Here is a 21,595-nt window from a genome sequence, read left to right as displayed (position 1 = left end):
TGGCTTATACGTGGAATCTAAGAAAAGGGTACAAATGAACTTACCTACAAAACAGAAATAAAGTTACAGATGTAGAAAACAAGCTTATGGTTACCAGGGGGTAAGGGGGGGAGCGGGGATAAATTGGGAGATAGGGATAGACATATACACACTACTATATATAAAATAGATAACTAAGAAGGACCTACTGTATAGCACAGGAAACTCTACTCAGTACTCTGTAATGGCATATATGGGAAAAGAATCTAAAAAAGAGTGAGTATATGTATATGTATAACTGATTCACTTTGCTGTACACCTGAAACTAACACAACATTGTAAATCAACTATACTCCAATAAAAATTTTTTAAAATAATAAAAATTTTAAGAAGTTATAAAAAAAAAACCCCAGAAGGTGAAAAATAACAACTATTGGTGATATGGAGAAATTAAAATCCTCATACATTACTGGTGGGAATGTAAAATGATGTAGCCACTGTGGAAAAGTTTGGCAGTTTATCAGTTAAAGTTGGAGTTATCATACGACACAGTAATACCACTCTTAGGTATATAACCCGAAGAAATGAAACATGTCCAGATAAAACTCATTAATAAATGTTCATATCATTAGTCATAATAGCCCCAAAGTGCAAATAACCCAAAATTTCCTCAACTGATGAATGGATAAAAAAAATGTGGTATATCTATACTATGGTATATTATTCAGCAATAAAAAGCAATGAAGTATTGGACTTCCCTGGTGGCGCAGTGGTTAAGAATCCGCCTGCCATTGCAGGGGACACCTGGTTCGATCCCTGGTCCAGGAAGACCCCACATGCCACGGAGCAACTAAGCCTGTGCGCCACAACTACTGAGCCTGCGCTCTAGAGCCCACAAGCCACAACTACTGAGCCCACGTGCCACAACTATTCAAGCCTGCGCGCTTAGAGCCCGTGCTCCGCAACAAGAGAAGCCGCTGCAGTGAGAAGCCCGCGCACCACAACACGGAGTAGCTCCCGCTCGCCACAACTAGAGAAAGCCCGCGCGCAGCAACAAAGACCCAACGCAGCCAAAAATAAATAACATTAAAAAAAAAAAAGCAATGAAGTACAGATAGATGCTACATATAGATGAAACTTAAAAACATGGTGAAAGAAGCCAGTCACAAAAGGCCACATATTACATATTTCTATGTTTATGAAATGTCCAGAATAAGCAAATCTATAGACACAGAAAATGTATGAGTTGTTGCCAAGAGCTGGGGGCTGGGGGAGCGGGGGGAGAAGGGAGTAACTGCTAATGGAGATGGGGCTTCTCTTTGGGGTGATGTAAATGCCCTGGAATTAGACAGTGGTGATGGCTTCATGACTAGGCTTCATGACTGTGACTATTAAAAAAAAAACAAAAACACTGAATTGTATACTTTAAGGGTGAATTTTATGGTATTTGAATTTCTCCCAATGAAGCTCTCAATAAAGCTGTGACTAAGAAAAAGATAGGGTTCTATAAAATAATTTGAGTTTCTTATCAAACTTAACTTTTAATAAAAGTTGTAGCACTTAAACAGGTATACAAGAGGTATTGAAAAAATCCATCATTTTCCCTTTCCCAGTTAATAGTATATGCAACAGACCTCAGTGAATTTCTGCAACAAGGATCAGTGCTGATGTGGAATTCTCACAACTTTAGGTGAACCCTGAAGAAAGCAAATGAGCTACAGAATACCTTGATTGCTTTAACTCCAGTGAACTGCAGCTCTATGAAGAAGTTATGGCTCCTTCCATTATTCTTCAATACTGAAAAAAAAAGCTGGAAACTTGGATTCATATCTGGCTCTACTGTATTATATGATCGGAATAAAATTACATGATTCTAAACTTTTACAAGCATTTTATGGTTTTCAGTCTTGCCTTCTATAGTCAATACCTACTGGTTCTGAATCCTTCTTTCCTTTTAGGATAAAGCCCATCATTCATTCAATGTGATTCTGACATGAGTTACCAAATACAGTGCATAAGACCCAGGCCTGGCCAAGATCATGGGGTCCCATCCCTTTTTCCACAGGGACTACAGGTCTAATTCAGGGGCAGGTGTTCCACAGAAGACAAGAGTCCTTTTGTAGGGTCTGATTAGTGGACCCTAGAAAAGGAGGTTCTCTCTCTTCTTTTTCAGTCACAGACCTTAAGGATGTGTGTTTTTGGTGGACACTGGCCTCTTTCCCATTATGTAGAGAGGGCCAGCCTAAAAACGAGGTCAGGAAACAGAGAAAAACAGTCAAGAGATGGAGGCAAGGAGCCCTGGCAGCATAATCCCAGGCTTTGGATCCAGCTATGCCTGATGAGTGATATTAATGTTTTGAGGTTGTTACTTCAGTGATTCAGTGCAAGGGAAGCATTTCTTCTCCAAGGAATCAAACACAATTTATTTTAGAACTAAATAGTACAGACTGAATAAAAGAAAGTTTTGTCCTAAACTTTCCAGACAGACATTTTCTCACCAGGCACCATGCTGATTTTAACAGTCCCATTAGTGGCCTTCACAATATTCAAGAAGGATGTACAAACTGTGTCATTTGGTTGAGGAGTCAAGTTTGAAAATAACAAGCTTTCCACTCTCTGTGCTTCAGAACAATTCTTAAAACACATCTACTATGTTCTTAGCTCATAACTATTCAATTAAATTTTTCTTCTAAAAATAACTTAGAGCAAGAGAAGCATTTACTTTATACATACTCATCCATTTTCTTCAGTGTTCCATGGGGGAAGAAACTGCTCCAACCGAACAGATGTAACAAAAAGTATGTTTCTTATTTTGGCTTCTCTGTTTTAATGACAGAGAAAATCCTTTGTTGTTTTCATCTTGGTTTCAACATAGTAGTGTCAATATCCTTTTCTTCCCCTGAATCTTGATCTGGCATCCAACTGAAAATAAATATACAATTAAATAATACTCTGGACACCATAATTAAACACAGATTTGGTAATGGGTGTCACTATATGAGAGAAGTAAACCAGTTTCCAGCACACTCAAAAAGGCAATGGTCACAGCTCCCAAGGTGGGGGTGGTGGTGGGAAAGATGGCGTTAAAAACGAAAGTTCCTGGGCTTCCCTGGTGGCGCAGTGGTTGAGAATCTGCCTGCCAACGCAGGGGACACAGGTTCCAGCCCTGGTCTGGGAAGATCCCACATGCCGCAGAGCAACTAGGCCCGTGAGCCACAATTACTGAGCCTGCACGTCTGGAGCCTGTGCTCCGCAACAAGAGAGGCCGCGATAGTGAGAGGCCCGCGCACTGTGACGAAGAGCGGCCCCCACTTGCTGCAACTAGAGAAAGCCCTCGCACAGAAACGAAGACCCAACACAGCCATAAATAAATAAATAAATAAATAATTAAAATAACTTAAAAAAAAAACGAAAGTTCCATTTAAGGTCACAATAAGGATTTTCTTCTTGAGTCCAAATTTCATTTATCTTTTTCTCTGAAGTACACTCAATGTATGTTGTTCTTCAAACAAACCTGACTTTCTAATTAGGTTTTGTTTGGGTTACTATTCAAGCATTTTTTAAATCTTTAAATAGTAACTGAAGAAAGAGGAAAGAGCCTTGAACAATGTTATGTAACACAGCCACTTTGGGATTAAAAATCCTTAAATTACTACTCATAGGTCAACTCTATGTTCTCTGACTTAAGCCTCACAGCGCAGCCACTTCTTAAGGGTGGTGTGGTAGTGTGGAGGGTCCTAGTCAGTAGAGAAGGCAAAACTGCGTAGACAGTCAATACCACTCCCTAGAAATTCCATAGGAAGGAATTATTTTAGAGCTAAACCCTATTAATGAGGACAACACAGCCAGTGTGGGACAGACTGCTATTTCTTCATCTGAGCACTAGATAAAGTAGCTAAGAGCCACATTTTCAAAAAATAAATAAATAATCTTCAAGCATGGGAATCATGATCAGGATGATGAGAGGCTTATATTAAGAGGGAACAGCCCATTCAAACTCACCATCTCACCTTCACTCTGGGTCATACACTCACTGTTTGAAATATTAAGCAAAATTACCAGCATAATTTAAATTGTTTTGTTTCAGGTTTTTGCCAAGAGTGCATAAGTTGCATTAGTTAAGTGTGAGGCAACTCCACTATGCTGGAGGACTAACAGTGAGTCACAGTCTTAAAGAAAGGCTGCAAGAATCTCTAAGTCTGCTAAAAAGTTCCCTATACTGCTCTTTCTGGAGTCCAAAAGTATGAGTGAAGCTCTGCCTTGTACTGATATTTGAAATGGTCAGAAGCACGTTTACTTTTTATTCAAGATGGTTACAAATTTCTGCAGAAGGTAGATAAATTGTGGAAAATTTTTACATGTTCTGATTTCTTAAAGTTCTTTGGAGATCAAAGACTGACATTCAGGCCAGGAATTACAGGGAGTTTATTACAAATTCAATCATTACGATTAAAAAGGACAACTCATCACCTCCTACAGTAACTGTTCTTTATAACTTCTCAATTATTTAAACATGATCTGACATTCTTTAAAGATCTAAAGGCTTGCATCTTACACGGGTAACAAAACTATGTGAGAGAAGGCAAGAAAATCCTCTTTTCTTACATTAAATGACAGGAAAATATGGCAAAGAACTGTGTCACTTGAGAAAAGAAAGAGAGCACGGCTAAATTTAATCTAACTTCACACCTCCCTGGATCCGGTTAGTTAGCAAACATGCTCAAGTTCTTGTCTGGCCTCCCAGATCATAATATACTGTACTCTCTGCTTCTCCTATCAACAAAAGGGAAGGGATTTGAGTGCTGTCCCTCAACAAACAAAAGCAGGTTCAAGTCCAAGTTACTGCTGTCTTTAGAGGGATGTCCATTTTTCTGATTTCGTATTTTCTTTTCACAAAGAGAAGGCTCCTGGTTTCTATTCCAAAGATCTTTGTAGATCTTTTGAATCAAAGAACACTAGAGTAGAAACCATGAGATTTGTAATGTCCTCTCAGGCTGTCTTTCCACAATCCCTCACTCTACAAACTCAAACACAGACACCAACATCTCCTAATCACACCAACACGTAAGGCACAGTGCATGCACCGTAGACCCCACATTATGGGTCTGTGTGTAGCTGCCAAATGACCCAAATACACAGTGACCAACATCAACTGTGCCCCATCTACACTTGCCAAGACTGCACTCTCACTCTTTCAAAAATTCATGAAGTTTAGCTGCTGTGGTTAGCATAACAGCAATAACAGAACAATCAGCTGTGGGTTTGCATGAATGCTACCTCACATTAATTCACTGGGTAAGAAAAAATACATCCTTTTTTCCAAGTGATATCACTGCAACCTATTTATAATTACTAAGTCACTCACATATTTAACTCCACAGAGCTAATTTTTAGCATAAGCTTTTAAAAATCTTTAGCTACTTACCACTGATCTTTTACACTCAAAAAATGAGTATTTCAAAGCTTTGCAGTTTCCTTCCTTCAGACACTGCCGAGGGGATTTTCCTTCCTACGACACATAAAACAATATAAATACCTGAGAAATTTTCTCACAAAGTACAAAATAACTGTCCTTCTGGAAATAGTTCTTTTTTAAAAAGTTAAGGAAAAGCAGAAAACAGTAACTTGTATAAGAAATAATTCATAATTCATTTTGACTGTTGGTACTTAAGAAGAAAAGGATAGAATGAAAAAATGTGTAAAATAATTTTGGGGCACTTTAAGGGTGCCCTTGAATTTTTGAAAACACTGGTTTCCATGGGATACTTTTCTTTAAAATGTTTATATAAAAATCTAGAAACTGCTATCTTCAGCTCCTTATGTGTAAGAAAGGGAAAGAGTAAAGGTGAAAAGTAGTAACGGGGTTTCTTCAGGGTTTTAAAAACTTTTACACTCAAGAAGTCCTAAAGACAGAGAAGAAAGTAGTGTGTGTGACAGAGAGAGAGGGAGGGGGAGAGAGAGGAAGGGAGGAAGGGGGGAGAGGGAGGGAGAGATGGAAAGAGGAAGGGGGGAGAGAGAGGGAGGAAGTGGGGAGAGAGGGGGAGGAAAGGGGGGAGAAAGAGGGGTAGGGAGAGAGGAGAGAGAGAGGAGAGAGAGAAAGTGGGGAGAGGGAGGGAGAGAGGGAGAAGGGGGGAGAGAGGGAGGAAGGGGGAGAGAGAGGGAGGAGGGGGGAGAGAGAGAGAGGAAGGGGGGAGAGGAAGGGGAGAGAGGAAGGGGGAGAGAGGGAGGGGGAGAGAGAGGGAGGGAGGAAGGAGGGAGGGGGGGAGGAAAGGGGGGAGAGAGAGAGGGAGAGAGAGAGGGAGGAAGGGGGAGGGAGAGAGAGAAAGGGAGAAAGGGAGAGAGAGGAAGGGGGAGAGGGAGGGAGGGGGAGAGAGAGGGAGGAAGGGGGAGAGAGGGAGGGACAGAGAGAGGGAGAGAGAGAGAGAGGGAGAGGAAGGGGGAGAGGGAGGGAGAGAGAGAGGAAGGGGGGAGAGAGAGAGAGGGAGGGAGGGAAGGGGGAGAGAGAGGGGGAGAGAGAGGGAGGGATGGAGGGAGGGAGAGACAGAGAGGGAAGGAAGGAGAGAGGGAGGAAGGGGAGATAGGGAGGGAGAGAGAGAAAAAGGGACGAAGGGGGAGAGAGAGGGAGGGAGGAAGGGGGGAGAGAAAGAGGGGGAGGAAGTGGGGGAGAGAGGGAGAAGGAGAGAGAGAGGGGGAGGAACGGGAGAGAGAGGGAGGGAGGGAGAGATAGCGAAGGAAGGAGAGAGGGAGGAAGGGGGGATAGGGAGGGAGAAAGAAAAAGGGACGAACAGGGAGAGAGAGGGAGGGAGGAAGGGGGGAGAGAAAGAGGGGGAGGAAGTGGGGGAGAGAGGGAGGGAGGGAGAAGGAGAGAGAGAGGGGGAAGGAGAGAGAGGGGGAGGAACGGGAGAGAGAGGGAGCAAGGGGGGGAGAGGGAGGAAGGGGGGGAGAGGGAGAGAGGGGGAGAGAGGGAGGGAGAGGGAGGGAGAGGGAGGGAGAGAGGGTGTTCACGTGAGAGATCAGGAATGCTGTAGTGGTGAATGGGAGGGTTTGTTCCGGAAGGTATTATCAAGTGGCTTTAAAGTCTCCAATTACAATATCATTTTAATGCAAGCAAGTTTACCTCCAACACATCTCTGCATTTTCCCACCCCCTACTGCCACAGTCAAGCTCTCTATTCTGAGAAGCTCACTGAGTAAGAACTGGAAGAGGAGAGTGAGATTTTAACAGAATTTATATATAATTGGGAGGGAAGATCTGCCTGGGCCCAGTGTGAAATTAACTGGTCTTTAAGCAGTGAAAGCTCATAAGAGCTTAAGAAAAATGGATTAAACCATTCCCTTTCTGCCATCAAGACAGGACAGTGCTACAAGAACACATTCACAGGGGAAGTGCTTATTTCTGACTCTTAACAAATAAGACTTTAAAAATCACACTTGACAAACTAACTGCAAAACTAGATTAAGAGCTAAAATTTAGTAGTATTTTAGTAGGTAAACATGGGATAGAAATGACTTCATTATCATATCTTCATTATCTTAAAATATTTTGAACAAATTTACTGCCATAAATTGAACTTAACACAAAGGCACTTAAATATATTGGACACAAAGAAGCATCTACAGAAAGTGTATTTCACAACTCAAAGAAGCAAGATTAAAATTTAACTACTGCAAAATTTCTTTTTGAACCCCCTACCCTACTAATTTGTCTAGTAACTAAACACTCACAAGGACTAATTTATTAAAAAAAAAAAATTCAGAACTGTCCTAGCTCAGTTTAGCAGGAGGTTAAAAAGTAAATACAAGCTATTCCTGTGTACACAGGGCTTCAAACAGCAGGTAGGAGAAGGTATACACATGCTAATGTTCACTGGCAGTGTGAGCAAGTCACAAAGCGGGGGAGGTAACTGGGAGGGGGCGAGGAGGCAGGGAAAGGCGCTGAGGGGGTTCCCTTTTCCCAGGGCTGTAAATGCATAAAACAACATCTGGAAAAAGGAGACTGAACTTGAATTTTCTGAATCACCTGAGATTTAATGACATTAAACTAACTTGCAATTCATAAGGGAAAAAAATCAAAACCTTACATTTTATTACTGTTAAAGAAATAATAAATGAATAAAACATATACTGCTCATAAACTTTAGCTTTATGCAGTGCTTCACGATATAAAGGAAGATCGTGAAATCTTCCTACTCGAAGTGAATTCCAATGCAAAATGAATCAAGCAATTTTGTCTGAGAGTAAAAATGACCCTGTTCCACGTTAACTTTAAAAGCTCAAACAGCCCCAGTTAGGTGCCCTAAAATCTCAACAGCTTTAGTGCTGGTTCTCAACATTTCAGAAAGATGTTAATAAGGTCGGCTAGAGTACTACTTAAGTAGAAAGCTCTGGTGTAACTTAAATTTCACCTGCTCTTCATCTTCAAGGATTTCCCCTCAAGCAGATTTTGCCACCCCGACTCCACCACTGTGATCACTCTCCAAAACCTTTATTTTGCAAGTGCCAGTCACACTCCTAGTTTTTACTGTGAAAAAAGCTACAGGGTACCACATCTATGGCATTCCTGATCCCCAGGAACCTTGGCCACATTCCAGTCTTTATGTCTGCTTGGGCCCTAGATTTGAATTGTCATCTACATCAGTGAATCTCAAAAGTGAACCAGAACAGAGTAGCAAGCTTCTCTGCACTATTATGTTCCTCCCTCAAACTCTGTAATGAGGTTGCCCACATGAACAACGTGGAGATAAAAGACTATAACTATACAAAAGACTGTAATTTATAAACTGATGCTTCCCCAAACCGTATCTGAGATGCCACCTTTTTCACAAGCTTTCAACCCATACTGCCAACTGCCTACCGGGAAGATCCACCTAGATACTACACTTAAGAGAGAAATATTACTTCATCTTCCTCCACCTCCACCCCTAATGGCAGATTGCTAACTGTCCCCTTAATATTCACTCTTCCTTCTGAGTGGGGCATATGGCTGAGCTAGATTTCCCAGCCACCTTGCAGGTGGGTATGGTCATGTGACTAAGTTCTAGCCAATGGAATATGCAGGGAACTGAAATGTAAAACTTCTGGGTTGGTCTGTAATGGAAAGTCGCTTGCCCCACTTTCCTCCCCCCTGTTACTAGGCCTGATGATGTGGAAGCAAGGCAGTCTTGGACCATGAGTGAGAGAGTAATATCCTAACTCCCATCACAGCACCTGACACCACCGATTAACAGTGTTTAGGTCCATGGAAGACAGAGAGGATCAAACTAGACCCTACTTATAGGCAAAAGAGAGAATTCTCTATCTTGTTCAAGCCACTGTTATTCCGGGTCTCTGTAACATTTGTCTGAACCTATAACCCAACTAATACACTCCCAAGCTTATTTGCCTTCTGAGGTCAAGACTGGTGATTCCCAAACACGGTTGTGTCCAAGAATCAACCTGAGACACTTTCAATTTATAAGGGAGATGGGGAGAGCAGTGGAATCTGTACTTTTAAGCTCTCCCCCTCCATCTCCAGGTGATTCCGATGAAAAGTCAGCAGGTCTGGAAGCTGTTAACAGAGACACAAGGGAGATAACTTGTAATTGAGTTCATTGGGCACAGTTTCAACTCCCAGGAGTCAGAATCCTAAGAAGTTTATCCAAGAGATGCCTTTTGAATCTGCTTTTTCCTTCTCCTCTCCAGCCCCACTGGAGTTTACATCCTTATCACCATTACCCTGAGTTTCTCTGAGCCCCTACAGTTCCTTGGCTATCTCTCAGTGCAGCCCCAGAACTAAGTATTTTATGTTTAATTCCTCCCTAAAGTAAGGTCTAGCAGCTTTGCACGTGGGTTAAAGATTGGCAAGGAGAGACTATAGCATCATCTGCCAAAAGATCAGATTAATTTCTTTATTCAAGGAGCTGAGGAATCAAAAACCTTATCATAAATGAGGTGGCCATACACAGCAGGCATATACCTCAGCAAACTCCCCTTGGTCTTGAGTTCCTAGTGGGGAGGGCTGGGCTGGAGCTGCCAGTGACACCATCCGAGAAGGTAGGATATCCGCCTGGATTTGCATAACTCAATGTTTTGCCTCAGTATTGCCATTTTATAGTCCAGTTGAAGTGACCATTCAGGATGAATTTAACACAAACTGTCAATGCACTTCCATTTAAGAGACTCTTTATATGAAACACCACGTTTTCCTAGTTGACCAAATTCAGCAACAAAAAGGCCAAATACTCAGTGGGGGAAAGCAACATCCGTGCAATGTGTCCGGGTCATTACCTCTGCCTACACCTTCCGAGCTTCCCAGAGATCCAATTTCTACAATGTGTCCCATTCATCTGTAAGTCCCCTCAATCAGACTTGGCACTCAAATGTTTGCTAAATCAATCAATCACTGCAAAAAACCAACTTGGTGTTCTCCCTGCCACCAGTATCCTCTTCCACTTCCAGAGTTTTCTTTCCTCAGTCCTACTCTGTGCCGGAGCTGCTCACTGTGACACACAAGGGCTGTCACCCATGGCAACCGTCCTCTCAAGCCTCCTGGCACATTCCCCTTCCTCCAGCCCAGCAGGGTACCAGCTTCTCGTGGGCCTGCCACATCTCCCTGATTCTGCACGTGCTGTTCTTTCAGATTCTCCCCACAAACACCACAGCCTCCACTCCTTTACTTGATGAACTACTACTCAACCTTTAAGACTCAGAGCAAATGTTACCTCCTCCTGTGAGAAGTTTCCAAATTCTCAAGCAAAATAAGTTGCTCTCCACTGGGTGCCCGAGGCATTTTGCTCCTCTACTCACAAAACAAGTATTTACTGAATGCTTACACAGCCCTTGCCAAAAACAGTGAACCAAATGTAAAACATGAATCAGCAGAAACACCAATATAGCCTCATGATTGATGTCCATTTTCGGGCAGTTGTCTTTTCTTTGAAATAAGGGCAACTTTCTGAAATTACATCTCCAAATGCAAAAATAATTGCACCCAACGGATTGCCCTCTCATCAGGCCTTGGTGATCGGAAAAGGTACTCGTGCTTTGGTTGGGTTTAAGGCCAGAACCCAGGTTCCCCAGTCGACTTTGAACCTCTCTGCATTCACAATGGCTCCTGAGAAGACCTGGGGCTGTAGTGATGGAAAAACAGGAGAGCAATAGCTCCCATCACAGCACGTAAAACCACAAGATCCACGGTAGGGGGAGCAAGATACAAAGTGGTGAAAATAAAGAGCTGCCTCATTTACAACTTACGCAGGAATGCACAGAACTCAACTCAGCAACACGTTCAAACCAACACAGGGTAGGCAGAGAATCTATTCAGCCACCACTGAACACAGAAAGGAGAATTTACTAGGCATTACAGTGTGCCAGGTTCATGTAATTACCTGCTAATTTACTGATTCTCATTTTCTAGGGCTCAAGAAACCTTTCTTATTCTCCTTTATGCCTTCAAAACCTAGCAGAGTGGCAGCATTCCGTGTTTCTCGACCCGAAATGGTTTATAACCTTTACAAAAACCCAACGGGGCGGCACCGTTCTCTCCAATTTCACACCACTGGGAAGTGAGGCTCTGACAGTGGATTCGCCCAAATTCACTAAGTTGGAGCTGCGTTCGACACCCAGGACGGCGAAATCCGAGGCACTTCTCTTGACCATCACCGCGGCCGGCCGAGAGCCCTCCGCCGGCCCCGCCTCCCCGCTTCGGGTGTCGGTCAGCCGAGCGCCCGGCCGCGCTACCTGGAGCACGCAGTCCGACTGCAGCAGGCACGCGCCGAGGTCCTCCTTCAAGCCCGCGCACGCGCCGCCCTCCGGCTTGTCCTCGTAATAGCGGGGCATGGCTGCGCCTTCCGCCCGCTGCTATCCAGACCCGCTCCAGTCCGCGACGGCCCCGACCTGACAGGACGCCAACGACGCCGCGGCAAGCGGAACCGGAAGCCGGCAGCCACCACTTCCGGCGGGCGCGCGGCGGACCAAAGGGGCCCGGGAGGCCGCGCGCGCGGCGGAAGTGGGTCACGTGACGCACCGCGCCGCGCCCCCAGCGCCAGCGACGTTGCTGGGAGGGAAGTTGGCCCCGCGGCAGCTGGGCTCGGCTGCTGTGCGGCGGTGGCGGGTCAGTTTGGAGCCGGTGGAGGCCGCCGCGGGGCTCCAGGTGAGGCCTGCCGACCGCCCTGTCTGCGCGCGACTCGGGCTCGCCCGGGGGCCGTTTCCTCCGGCAACTCGCGGCCCCACGTCACCCGGCCCTGGAGTGACCGCGCCCGGGTTCGGCTGCTCGGCCTGCGGCGGGGCTGCCAGACACATTCAAGGGGGCTGGTTACAGTTGAATTTCAGATACCAGCGAAGAATGTTTTCGTATGCGTATGTCCCACGCAGTGTTTCGAACCTGCTGATATTAAAAATTACTCTTGTATCTGAGATTCAGTTGTAACTGGACGTCCTGTGTTTTTATGCTAAATCTGGCCGCCCGACCCGAGGCCCCGGGTCGGCGGGGAGCCATAGGGCCCGGGAAGCGCCGCCAGCGTCCCGGAGGAGGCCTGGGGAGTGGAGCCAGACACTGGGCTGCCGGGGCGGGGCGTGGGGGCCGGACGGTGACCGGCGCTCCCCTGGCTTCAGACTGGTTGGACCGGAACTCCCACGCTGTCGTTCCCCTGCTGAACTAGTTAGGAAGTAAAACACTATGCATTTGAGTTCTGCTTTGTTTTTACATCACATAGTCATGAACGAGTTGCTTGCTGGTCATGCGCTGATGGACCTGTGAGATAGGCCATTTATTTTACCTCGTCGGGAACGTCGTTTCTGTTTGGCTTCAGCAAAGGCTTTCTCTTAAAGTCTTGATGGTCGAGAGCCCACATGACAGGTGGAATTTTGAGCCAGACTGCCTGAGTGCAAATTTTGGCTCCATCAGTATCACTGCCCCTGCCGGGGAGTGGGGGGGAAGGGGGAAGCTGAGGATTGAGGGAAGTGAAGTGTGGGGGAAATGTGGACCCTATGAAAGTGTTATTATGAAGGTTCAGAAGGGCGTGGGGTAGCCCTTGCCTGAAGTGCAGTGATCATTTCTGCAGCCTCAGAACCAACTCCACTCGCTTTTGAGCCCTGCCTCTACGCAGGAATTGGAGCCGAAATGTAAGGTGACTTCTCTCGTAACTCACAAGAGGGGTGCTAGTAGCTGACAGTTTCTTCAGATGACTTGTAATAGAATTTTTTTTTTTCTTCCATCTAGGAAGATGTTACCGAGTACTTCAGTGAATTCCCCAGTGCAGGGGAACGGGGTATTGAGTTCCAGGGATGCGGCCAGACACACAGCTGGAGCAAAACGCTACAAATACCTGAGGAGGCTTTTTCGTTTCCGGCAGATGGACTTTGAGTTTGCTGCCTGGCAGATGCTCTACCTGTTCACTTCCCCACAGAGAGTTTATAGAAACTTTCATTACCGGAAGCAGACAAAGGATCAGTGGGCCAGAGATGACCCTGCTTTCTTGGTCCTGTTAAGTCTCTGGCTCTGTGGTAAGTGTCTGTCTGCAGGAGAGTTGAAGAATAAGTGAGCATTTCAGGTTGGGCTTGTCATTTGGAGAATCTTTTGTTATCAGCATGTTGTGGGTCACAATTTGGGGATCTCTGAAGTTGTTTTCTTCCTCTCTGAAGCCTCAGAAATCTCCTCACAGGAAAGAAGGTGGTATTCTTCCTGATTTTAAAAGTCCCAAGCAGGTGCCAGAGTCAACTGTTTCCTCAGAACTTTCAAAAGCAGAAGACAGAGTCACTCCATGTCTTTTAACTACCATGATAAATAATTTGATACCCAAATGCAAACTTACTGTGAAAAAGGACTACCAAGGTTGGAAATTCACCATCAGGCCAATCCAGAATGAGAGTTCTGAAAGTACCAATGTGAACTTGAGAAACTGCTTTTAGTTCTCCAGTAGTGCAGTGAAAGGGTCTGAGCCGTCTTTAGGGTGTTGGATTATTTTTCACCTTTAACTAGACTTAAAAATATGTGAGTGCTGCTTGTGTTCTGAATGCTGGGGCTACCCTGGTGAACCACAGACAGATGGGGGCCTCCTCAGTAAACTTCAGATATCTCAGTGGTAGTTCTGTGTTCCAAGGTGATCTGCATTTCTTAATCAGTTACATCTAACATACCTTTGGGGTTTACATACCTGTCTTCCACACTAGAGTGGGCAGAGACCATGCCCTGTACCCCTAGAATCTAGCAGAGTGCCTGAATACATCTTGTAAATCTTTCTTTTCAGTGTCCACTATAGGATTTGGCTTTGTGCTGGACATGGGATTTTTTGAGACGATAAAGCTGCTCCTTTGGGTTGTATTCATAGACTGTGTAGGCGTCGGTCTTCTCATATCAACCTTAATGTGGTAAGTACTGTTAACTTTGGTTCTTTAGATGCTGCTGTAGAGCCTCCATTTGCTTGCTTCAGAGAGTAGCTGATGGAAATTGAAACAAGATAGATGAACTGAAAGCATCAATTTTGGCTGCCAGGATTATTATACCTTGTCCTCCTGTGTCGGTACCTACATCAGAAAATACTCTAAGGGGATGGTCTGCTTTGTCAAAGCGCAGCAAATAAGTGAATTGAAGTAATGATTGTGTCGTATTAACAAAAATTTTGATTTTGCAAAAATATTATGCAGTTAGCCAATTCTGCTTAAGCTGTCTGGACGACGGCACAATATTCTGCTGCCTTTGCCAGTGGGTCACTTCTAGAGGTGTAAGATGTAGACGATTATATCATGGAATCTTACTTTGCATCTTTGACATGAAATGAAGTACACCTGAAAAAAGATTGTTTTGGTTAAAATTTTGGTGTCTGTCTTCTGAGCCACACACGTGGGTTTTATTGACTGGGTTCTCAGTCTGACTTTGTCTGGGTTTGCTGTACCAACAGTAGTGTACTGAGTATAAATCTGGTGTTTGGTTTTTCAGCCTTCTCCCTGATCAGTGCTCCTGTGGGGTTGGCAGAAGGGGTGGATGTGTGGGTGAGCTCAGCAGGGGGCCGGAGGTGGTGGTCATTGTATGTCAGAGAAAACACTGGAACCTGAGTCACAGAGAGACCTGGGTTCAAATGCCAGCTCAGTCATTTACTGTGTACTTCTTAGCTCCAGTCTTCTTTTGGAAGATGGAGTTGATTATTTATGAGGTATTTGAAAAGATTGTGGTATGAAAAGCACTTGGCATATAGTCTGTGCTCAATAAATGGTAGCTGTTAACATTTTAAGCAAGATTCTGAGACGCTAACCTCTGATGATACCAACCTGTTATTTTGCTTTGTAATTTCTGACTAGTCCAGTGCAGGTCTTGTATGTGCTAGGTAGTCGGAAAATGGAATGCATCATTAACCTAAGATTCTAAAATCTGGCCTAAAAAGAATACCGCTAACCAATGTAAGTCACGTGTTCATTATCAAGATATCCAAGGGAAACATGCTAGGTGAAAAAATTTCAATAAATAAGGCTTTCAAACAAATAGTTTGTAGCCGGCATTCTGCCTTGAATGCATTGCGATTCTGCGATCTGGAGGGTCGCAGAAGCCGGGAGTTTAGTACCTTTAGTGTGAGTCTGTATCATAGTTTGAGTTCATTGGAGAAGGACTCAGTATATTTTTGAGAACCTACATTGCGCTGTGAATTGTGTGAGGAACTAGAAATAGAAATGAGTGATTCCAGTCACGCCAGGGGCGCCACAGAAGCCAGCATGAGGAGGTATTTGGGCAGATGGGGTAGCTGATTCCTGGCACCAAGTGTGAAGGCAGAGAGGTGTGGAACAGTGTGCCAGGTATGGGAGCACAGGGGGCACTGGGTGGCTGGGGAGGAGATGGGAATAGAGAAATTGGCCCTAAATGCAATTTAGAGAAAAGAACTGGACTTTAGGTCATAGGCTGCATGTGGGAGTAGGAGGGAGGGGGAGCGGTGGGGAGCTTGGAGGCTTTGAAGAAATACGATCAAATTCACACTTCAGGAAAAATCCTGTCTATGGCAGTGGAGACCGAGGAGCTGGAGAGAGTGGCTAGGCTGGATACAGTCGTGGGGTCTGCACTGGAGCAGAGGAGGCCCGGACTAGTGCGGTGTCACGGAAATAGATGAGGGTAGGGAAGAGGAGGACCCGGGGCCTCTGGGATGGCCTGGGAGTTTTGGGCTTAGGAGTCAGTGGCCGGTGCAAGTGAAGCATTCCATGTTGGACATGTTGATTTCAGGAGGCTTGTTGATAATGAAGTGAAGGTTCATTGGCCACTGGGGTAGGTAACTAGGAAGCTGCAACAGTCTGGCCAAGATGAAGACGTGACTGGCATTATTAATACGGAGGTGGGAGGGGAGCACTGCAGCTGTCTTTGAGCGCTCTCAGAAGGCGTGTCCATGTTCGAGAGGTGAGACTCGGAAGGAGGCCAGAAGCCTGGAAAGCAGCCATTCAGGGGCTAAGCAGAGGGGAAGGGGCAGCAGCAGGACCCCAGAGTGGGAACTTGGGTTGTGGGCTAGATGCTGATTCCATTCGTTTTAATGGCACAGGTTCTCGGCTCAAGTGGAAGGTGTTCTGGTGAGCTCGTTTGCTCGATCAGAGCACGATTGTCTTGCCACTTTCAGATAACTGAGTACAGGACTGCTTTATTAGTACTGTAACACCTTCTCCCTCTTGTTTCTTTCTTTTTTCTATTTTTATTTCCACTAGGCATAGCATTTTCTTAACGGTATCCTCAAAATGAAATCACATGTGGAAGAGTCCATTGAATTTCCACAGCTGTGTTTATAATACAGTGATCTTTTTTGTTCTTTTCCTTTGACAATCTTTCTGTTACCTGGATGTCTGTCTTCTCATTCGTTCGTCATTTAACGGAACGATTAGGCCACGCTGTGGAACAGAGACACCAGCTGAGTGATTGTTCCTGTGGCTGGAGACACCATTGGCCCCTCTCTCTTTACTGGTTCCTTCTGACTCCCTAACCTTTCCACGGGGGAGACCCAGGTCCTAGGCCTTGGACCTGTTTTCTGCGTTCACTCTTTGGGTGATCGCATTTGGGTTCGTGGCTTTTAATATCATCTACACACTGATGAGTTTATATCTGCAGTTTGGACCTCTCCTCTAAACTCTAGACCTTCTATACTTCTTACTCCAGACTGACAGGCATCCCCACCTCACTCCTCAGTCTTCCATTTGTTTAAGGCCAGAATCTCTCGGTCGTTCTTGACTGATCTTTTTTTTTTTGTACCCTAGCACTCAAGTCTAGCACTAGTCTAGTACATCTAGTCCTATTGGCTCTGCCTTCCAGCGGTAATACATCCCCATGTCAGCACCTCCGCTGCTGCCACCCTGTTCATCTCCTGCTCGCAGCAGCCTCCCATCTGCCTCTCTGCTTCCACTCTTGTCCCCAGAGTCTGTTCTCAGACCGGCAGCCAGAGGAACCCTGTCAGTACAGTAAGTCAGACGTTCTGGGAACTCCACAGTGACTTCTTATTCCACCAAGAGTAAAAGCCCAAAGGCCTGACAGTGGCCACAGGCTCTATAAGATCCAGCTCCCGTTTGTTTTCGGATTCCATTTCCTGCGTATCTTCTCACTTGTCCCAGGCACTCTGCGCCCCTCCCCCATTCCTCAAGCCTGCGGGGCCCTCTGCCACCTACCTGTACCCACCCCCACCTCTGTGCTTGGACTCCCCTCTGCCTGGAATGCTCTGCCCTGGGGGATTCTTCCCATCACTGCCCTTGGGACTTTACCCAGATGTCGCTCTCTTATGACCATCATCATATGTAACATTTCAACTTTGTATTCTGTCTTTCTGTACTGCTCTGTTTTTCTCTATAGGACCATCTGACAGCTATTTGTATTGTTGTCAGACTACTCCCACGAGATTGAAGGCAGAAATTTGTTTTGTTTACCGCTGTATCTCCACATGTCTGGAATAAAGCTTGGGACATAGAAAGTAGTCAGTAAATACTCATAATTAATTTTATTGTACTATGAAATAAATGTTAACTTTTCTCTTCAGGTTTATCTCTAACAAGTATTTAGTGAAACGGCAGAGCAGAGACCATGATGTGGAGTGGGGCTATGCGTTTGATGTGCATCTGAACGCTTTTTACCCTCTCCTCGTCATTCTGCATTTTATCCAGCTTTTTTTCATCAACCGTAAGTAGCAGTTACTTCTCAATATATTATCAAAAAGTCTTCATTGTACCCACTGAAAAGAGATTCACTGTATGCGTCTCTTCCGCAGATGTCATCCTAACAGACACATTTATTGGATATTTAGTTGGAAATACCTTATGGTTGGTTGCAGTTGGCTACTACATCTACGTAACTTTCCTAGGATACAGTGGTAAGTAATTGCTTTTTTTGGTTGATTGACAACACAGCAGGGAGGGGAGAAGTTGTAACAATAATACAATTAGCTTACTTTCATGGAGCTCTTACAGGCACTGTCCCAGGTGTTTTATAGGAATTCTCCCGTTTAATCTTTACAGATACATGGTACAGCTTTACTTATCCCCATTTTTCAAATGAGGAAACAGGCGCAGAGAGATTAAGTAACTTACCCACGGTCACGCAGCTAGCAGGTGGCACAGCTGGTATATAACAAATTTTATAATTTCAAGGAACCATGTTAAACCATATTGATGCTGTCCAAATTACTGGCAGGAAACCCACGATCGGTTTCCTCTTCCTTTTCTCCAAGGCTTTTGGGTTCTAGGTTACCGGCAGTCAGAGTGAGGAAAGGGCTGGGTCCGATGTGTGGGCATGTTTAAAACCTTTGCCTCATCTTCTTTTTTATGATTGTGGGCTGGGGGGTTTGAAATACTCTTTATTTTGTAAACATCTGTGTTTAAAATAGATGAACCCTGCTCACAATTCATATACTGGACCCGAGACACAGTACACAAAGTTCACCCGTCACAGGGAGACTGGGGCTCAGGAGCAGCAGAGGGCCCAGGGGTGCAGAGGTGGTTATGCGTCAACAGCAGGAGCGCCTGCTCAACAGTCTGGGCCTAAGGCCAGGTGCCAGGCCACCTGCTGGACTGGAGAAGCTTCGGGATGAGAGGCTCTGCAGATGATCACAGAAGATCGGGCCCAGCTCCTGCTGAGCTCAGGGTGTTTGTGAATTCACTGCTAAGTCCTGCTATCGATTCATTTCTCATAGTACGAATGAGAACCATATTTACATTCTTCTTCATGTATGTTAAGAAACGATCGCTATTCAATAGAGTTAGATTAAATCTAGAGACCTGACTTATGATTTGTTAGCATTATATTCTTAGCCCTTCCTTTCTTGTCACTCTAGATGATTAGGCTCTTACTGTAAATACAAGCCACTTGTACTCACATGTGACTGGCTCCTGTGGTGAGAGCCTCCCATGCTTGCCCCCTTGGCTTTGCCAGGAACCACTGCAACCCCCCTGCCACCCAAATTGTAATACCTTGTTTGGGGCATTGAGAGTCTTTTCTCTAGTTCAGGGGAGATGTTTGTGACATGTTATATTTAGGCTTCTAATGAATTTTCACATTTTGAGAAAGTTTTAAAATGTCATTAGCACACTGCCACGTTATGGTTGCTTGAAGTGGATTCTGGATCACTCTCCTGGTAACTCCCTACGATTTAGAAGATTCTTTGAGCACAGCTCAGTTTCAGTTTGAGGACTACTTGTATGAGAAATATTTAGGTTAGAATGCATGGGGTAGGGACCCACTAACCAAGCCATGAGCAAGAAACAAACATGGATATCTGAGGATGGATTTTATATGTGAGAGTTTCAGTTCTTTCCTAAAGTCTGGGATACTAGTTGAGATCTCACCTTCTCAAAGTGGACGTGTAATGCTTTCCCCCGTTGGGAAATCGCAAATAGCTGAAAGTTGGTTTTTTTCCTATAACATCATCCATCTCTGTTGGTACGTTAAAATGGGAGGCTTCTGAAGCATTACAGGTTTAAATTCACCACTGCGTCCATTAATATTGGTGATGTTTGACCCTCACTCTTAACCTCAGTCCTGGATTTGCTTCTCATTCATCCTCTGTGCTGCTCGGTTTCTTCACAGCCATGAATGAGAAGGAAATAACACAGAGGAGTAGTAATATTGCTCTGGCTGCAGTATAGCATTGTCAGTAAGATGCTTCAGTAAGATTCACAGTATGTGTGCCTGCTCGGCCCCTCGTGCTGTGGGGGAAGCCGTCTTCCAGAACGCTCGTTTACTAGTCCTTTACTTTACCCACCAAATGCATGTGGGTTTGCTCCTTTTCCAGCACTGCCGTTTCTGAAAAACACAGTGATTCTTCTTTACCCGTTTGCACCTCTCATCCTGCTCTATGGACTGTCGCTAGCCCTGGGCTGGAACTTCACCCGCACGCTGTGCTCCTTCTACAAGTACAGAGTGAAGTGAAACCGGGAGCCTCTTACATCTTAGGTGCGTCAGCAGTATTGGTGAGGTGGTGATTTCTTGTGAAACTTGTAAATAAACTATCATTGTAGATATCTCAAAGGTGTAAAGTTTGCAAATTTGAAGAAATATATATGCTAACACTGTTATCTAGTACCTTCCTTAAAACTAATTAAATGTACATTTCTATAATAAATATTTTTTAAACTAAGGCATGTATTTTATTCTGCACAGAGAATATATGCAAAGTACTAAGGGCATGCGGAAGAGAGAAAGGTAAAACTTTTTAATATGAATTATTTTTGAAAGTATCCATTTGGAGAACATGGTAATAATGTTTCCCCTTCTCCCCTCCCCCACTGTTACTGACAAGGTACAAAGTCCAGCCCCATTTCTAATGGGCTGCATTGTAAACTTTTATATAAGCCACAGGATCCTAGTGTAACCTTCAAAAGCCTCTACTTGTAATTCAAATAGGAATCACTGTACTACAGGCTCTAAATATCATTAACAGCCATTGTTCATGCAAAAAAAAAAAACTACCCAACAAACAAACAAAAACAAAATACAGTAGATCAAAGAGGTCCCTGGAGGCTACTCTTACTCCGGGGACTGTACAGTAGCATATGCAGGGTCTGAGTGAACACCTGCATGACACTGATAATCACGGTCTTGACACCAGGCTGCTTTTCTTTCTTAGAAGACTTTCCAAAACCCACATATCAAATCCACGTTTTCTAACTGAAAACAGTACCAGTAAACTATTATTATATCAGTGTTAAGCAAAACTAATAATAAAAAAAGCTTAGTACTCATAAAGTTTTACCTGTTTTACTTTTATTAGAAGGAGTCTTGAATTCAACATGGCTTTTTAAACTTCTTTATCTCAAATACACATGAACGGTTGTGGCACAGAGAAACAGTGATGAAAGGCACAGTCAACAGGACTAGTTATCAGGCTTTCAGTTATAGCAGCAAATTTGAAAATAAATAATCTGCCTTTAAAAATCCAACAGGTACCTAAAATATTACTACAGAGATTACCCATTCAACCAATGGAGACACTGTAAGGAAAATATGTACAATACATTTACGGAGAAAAAAACATCTGGTACAACCTGGAAAAGCAGTTCCTCAGGCAGCTTCTCCCAGGGGTGCTTCCAGAAACACCCCAATTACAAAGACAACCTTTCCAAACAAAGTTTGTTCTCAAGGAGAAACGCTTCAGTTTTTCATTCCATAAATGAAACAACTGTTACAGTTTAATCAGCTG

At 44.4% G+C, this 21,595-nt stretch overlaps 2 protein-coding genes across 2 annotated transcripts; one reads left to right on the top strand and one right to left on the bottom strand.

Annotated features, from left to right (window-relative positions):
* Window positions 1-1,395: 1,395 nt before the first annotated feature.
* LOC130709369 (cytochrome c oxidase assembly factor 5) lies at window positions 1,396-11,906 on the bottom strand. The gene is made up of 3 exons (XM_057558130.1): window positions 11,697-11,906; window positions 5,405-5,488; window positions 1,396-2,901 (listed from the first exon to the last, which is right to left on the bottom strand). The coding sequence occupies exons 1-3, from the start codon at window positions 11,793-11,795 to the stop codon at window positions 2,860-2,862; spliced, it is 225 nt and encodes a 74-aa protein (XP_057414113.1). The 5' UTR covers window positions 11,796-11,906; the 3' UTR covers window positions 1,396-2,859.
* Window positions 11,907-11,951: 45 nt separating this feature from the next.
* On the top strand, window positions 11,952-20,535 carry UNC50 (unc-50 inner nuclear membrane RNA binding protein). The gene is made up of 6 exons (XM_057558129.1): window positions 11,952-12,108; window positions 13,177-13,460; window positions 14,204-14,324; window positions 17,942-18,081; window positions 18,170-18,271; window positions 20,189-20,535. Exons 2-6 carry the CDS (start codon window positions 13,181-13,183, stop codon window positions 20,323-20,325), a joined length of 780 nt encoding a protein of 259 aa, XP_057414112.1. The 5' UTR covers window positions 11,952-12,108; window positions 13,177-13,180; the 3' UTR covers window positions 20,326-20,535.
* The last annotated feature ends 1,060 nt before the right edge of the window (window positions 20,536-21,595 follow it).

Source organism: Balaenoptera acutorostrata, chromosome 12 (assembly GCF_949987535.1).
Source record: "Balaenoptera acutorostrata chromosome 12, mBalAcu1.1, whole genome shotgun sequence".
Lineage (NCBI taxonomy): Eukaryota > Metazoa > Chordata > Mammalia > Artiodactyla > Balaenopteridae > Balaenoptera > Balaenoptera acutorostrata.
Note: the sequence above shows the minus strand (reverse complement) of the source record. Positions and strands in the feature narration are given on the sequence as shown.

Coding starts and splice junctions, on each gene's coding strand:
- UNC50 (XM_057558129.1), top strand. CDS start 13,181: ATGTTACCGAGTACTTCAGTGAATTCCCCAGTGCAGGGGAACGGGGTA. Junction 13,461..14,203: donor GTTAAGTCTCTGGCTCTGTG/GTAAGTGTCTGT, acceptor CTTTCTTTTCAG/TGTCCACTATAGGATTTGGC. Junction 14,325..17,941: donor CTCATATCAACCTTAATGTG/GTAAGTACTGTT, acceptor TTTTCTCTTCAG/GTTTATCTCTAACAAGTATT.
- LOC130709369 (XM_057558130.1), bottom strand. CDS start 11,795: ATGCCCCGCTATTACGAGGACAAGCCGGAGGGCGGCGCGTGCGCGGGC. Junction 5,489..11,696: donor AGTCGGACTGCGTGCTCCAG/GTAGCGCGGCCG, acceptor TATGTGTCGTAG/GAAGGAAAATCCCCTCGGCA. Junction 2,902..5,404: donor TTGAGTGTAAAAGATCAGTG/GTAAGTAGCTAA, acceptor ATTTATTTTCAG/TTGGATGCCAGATCAAGATT.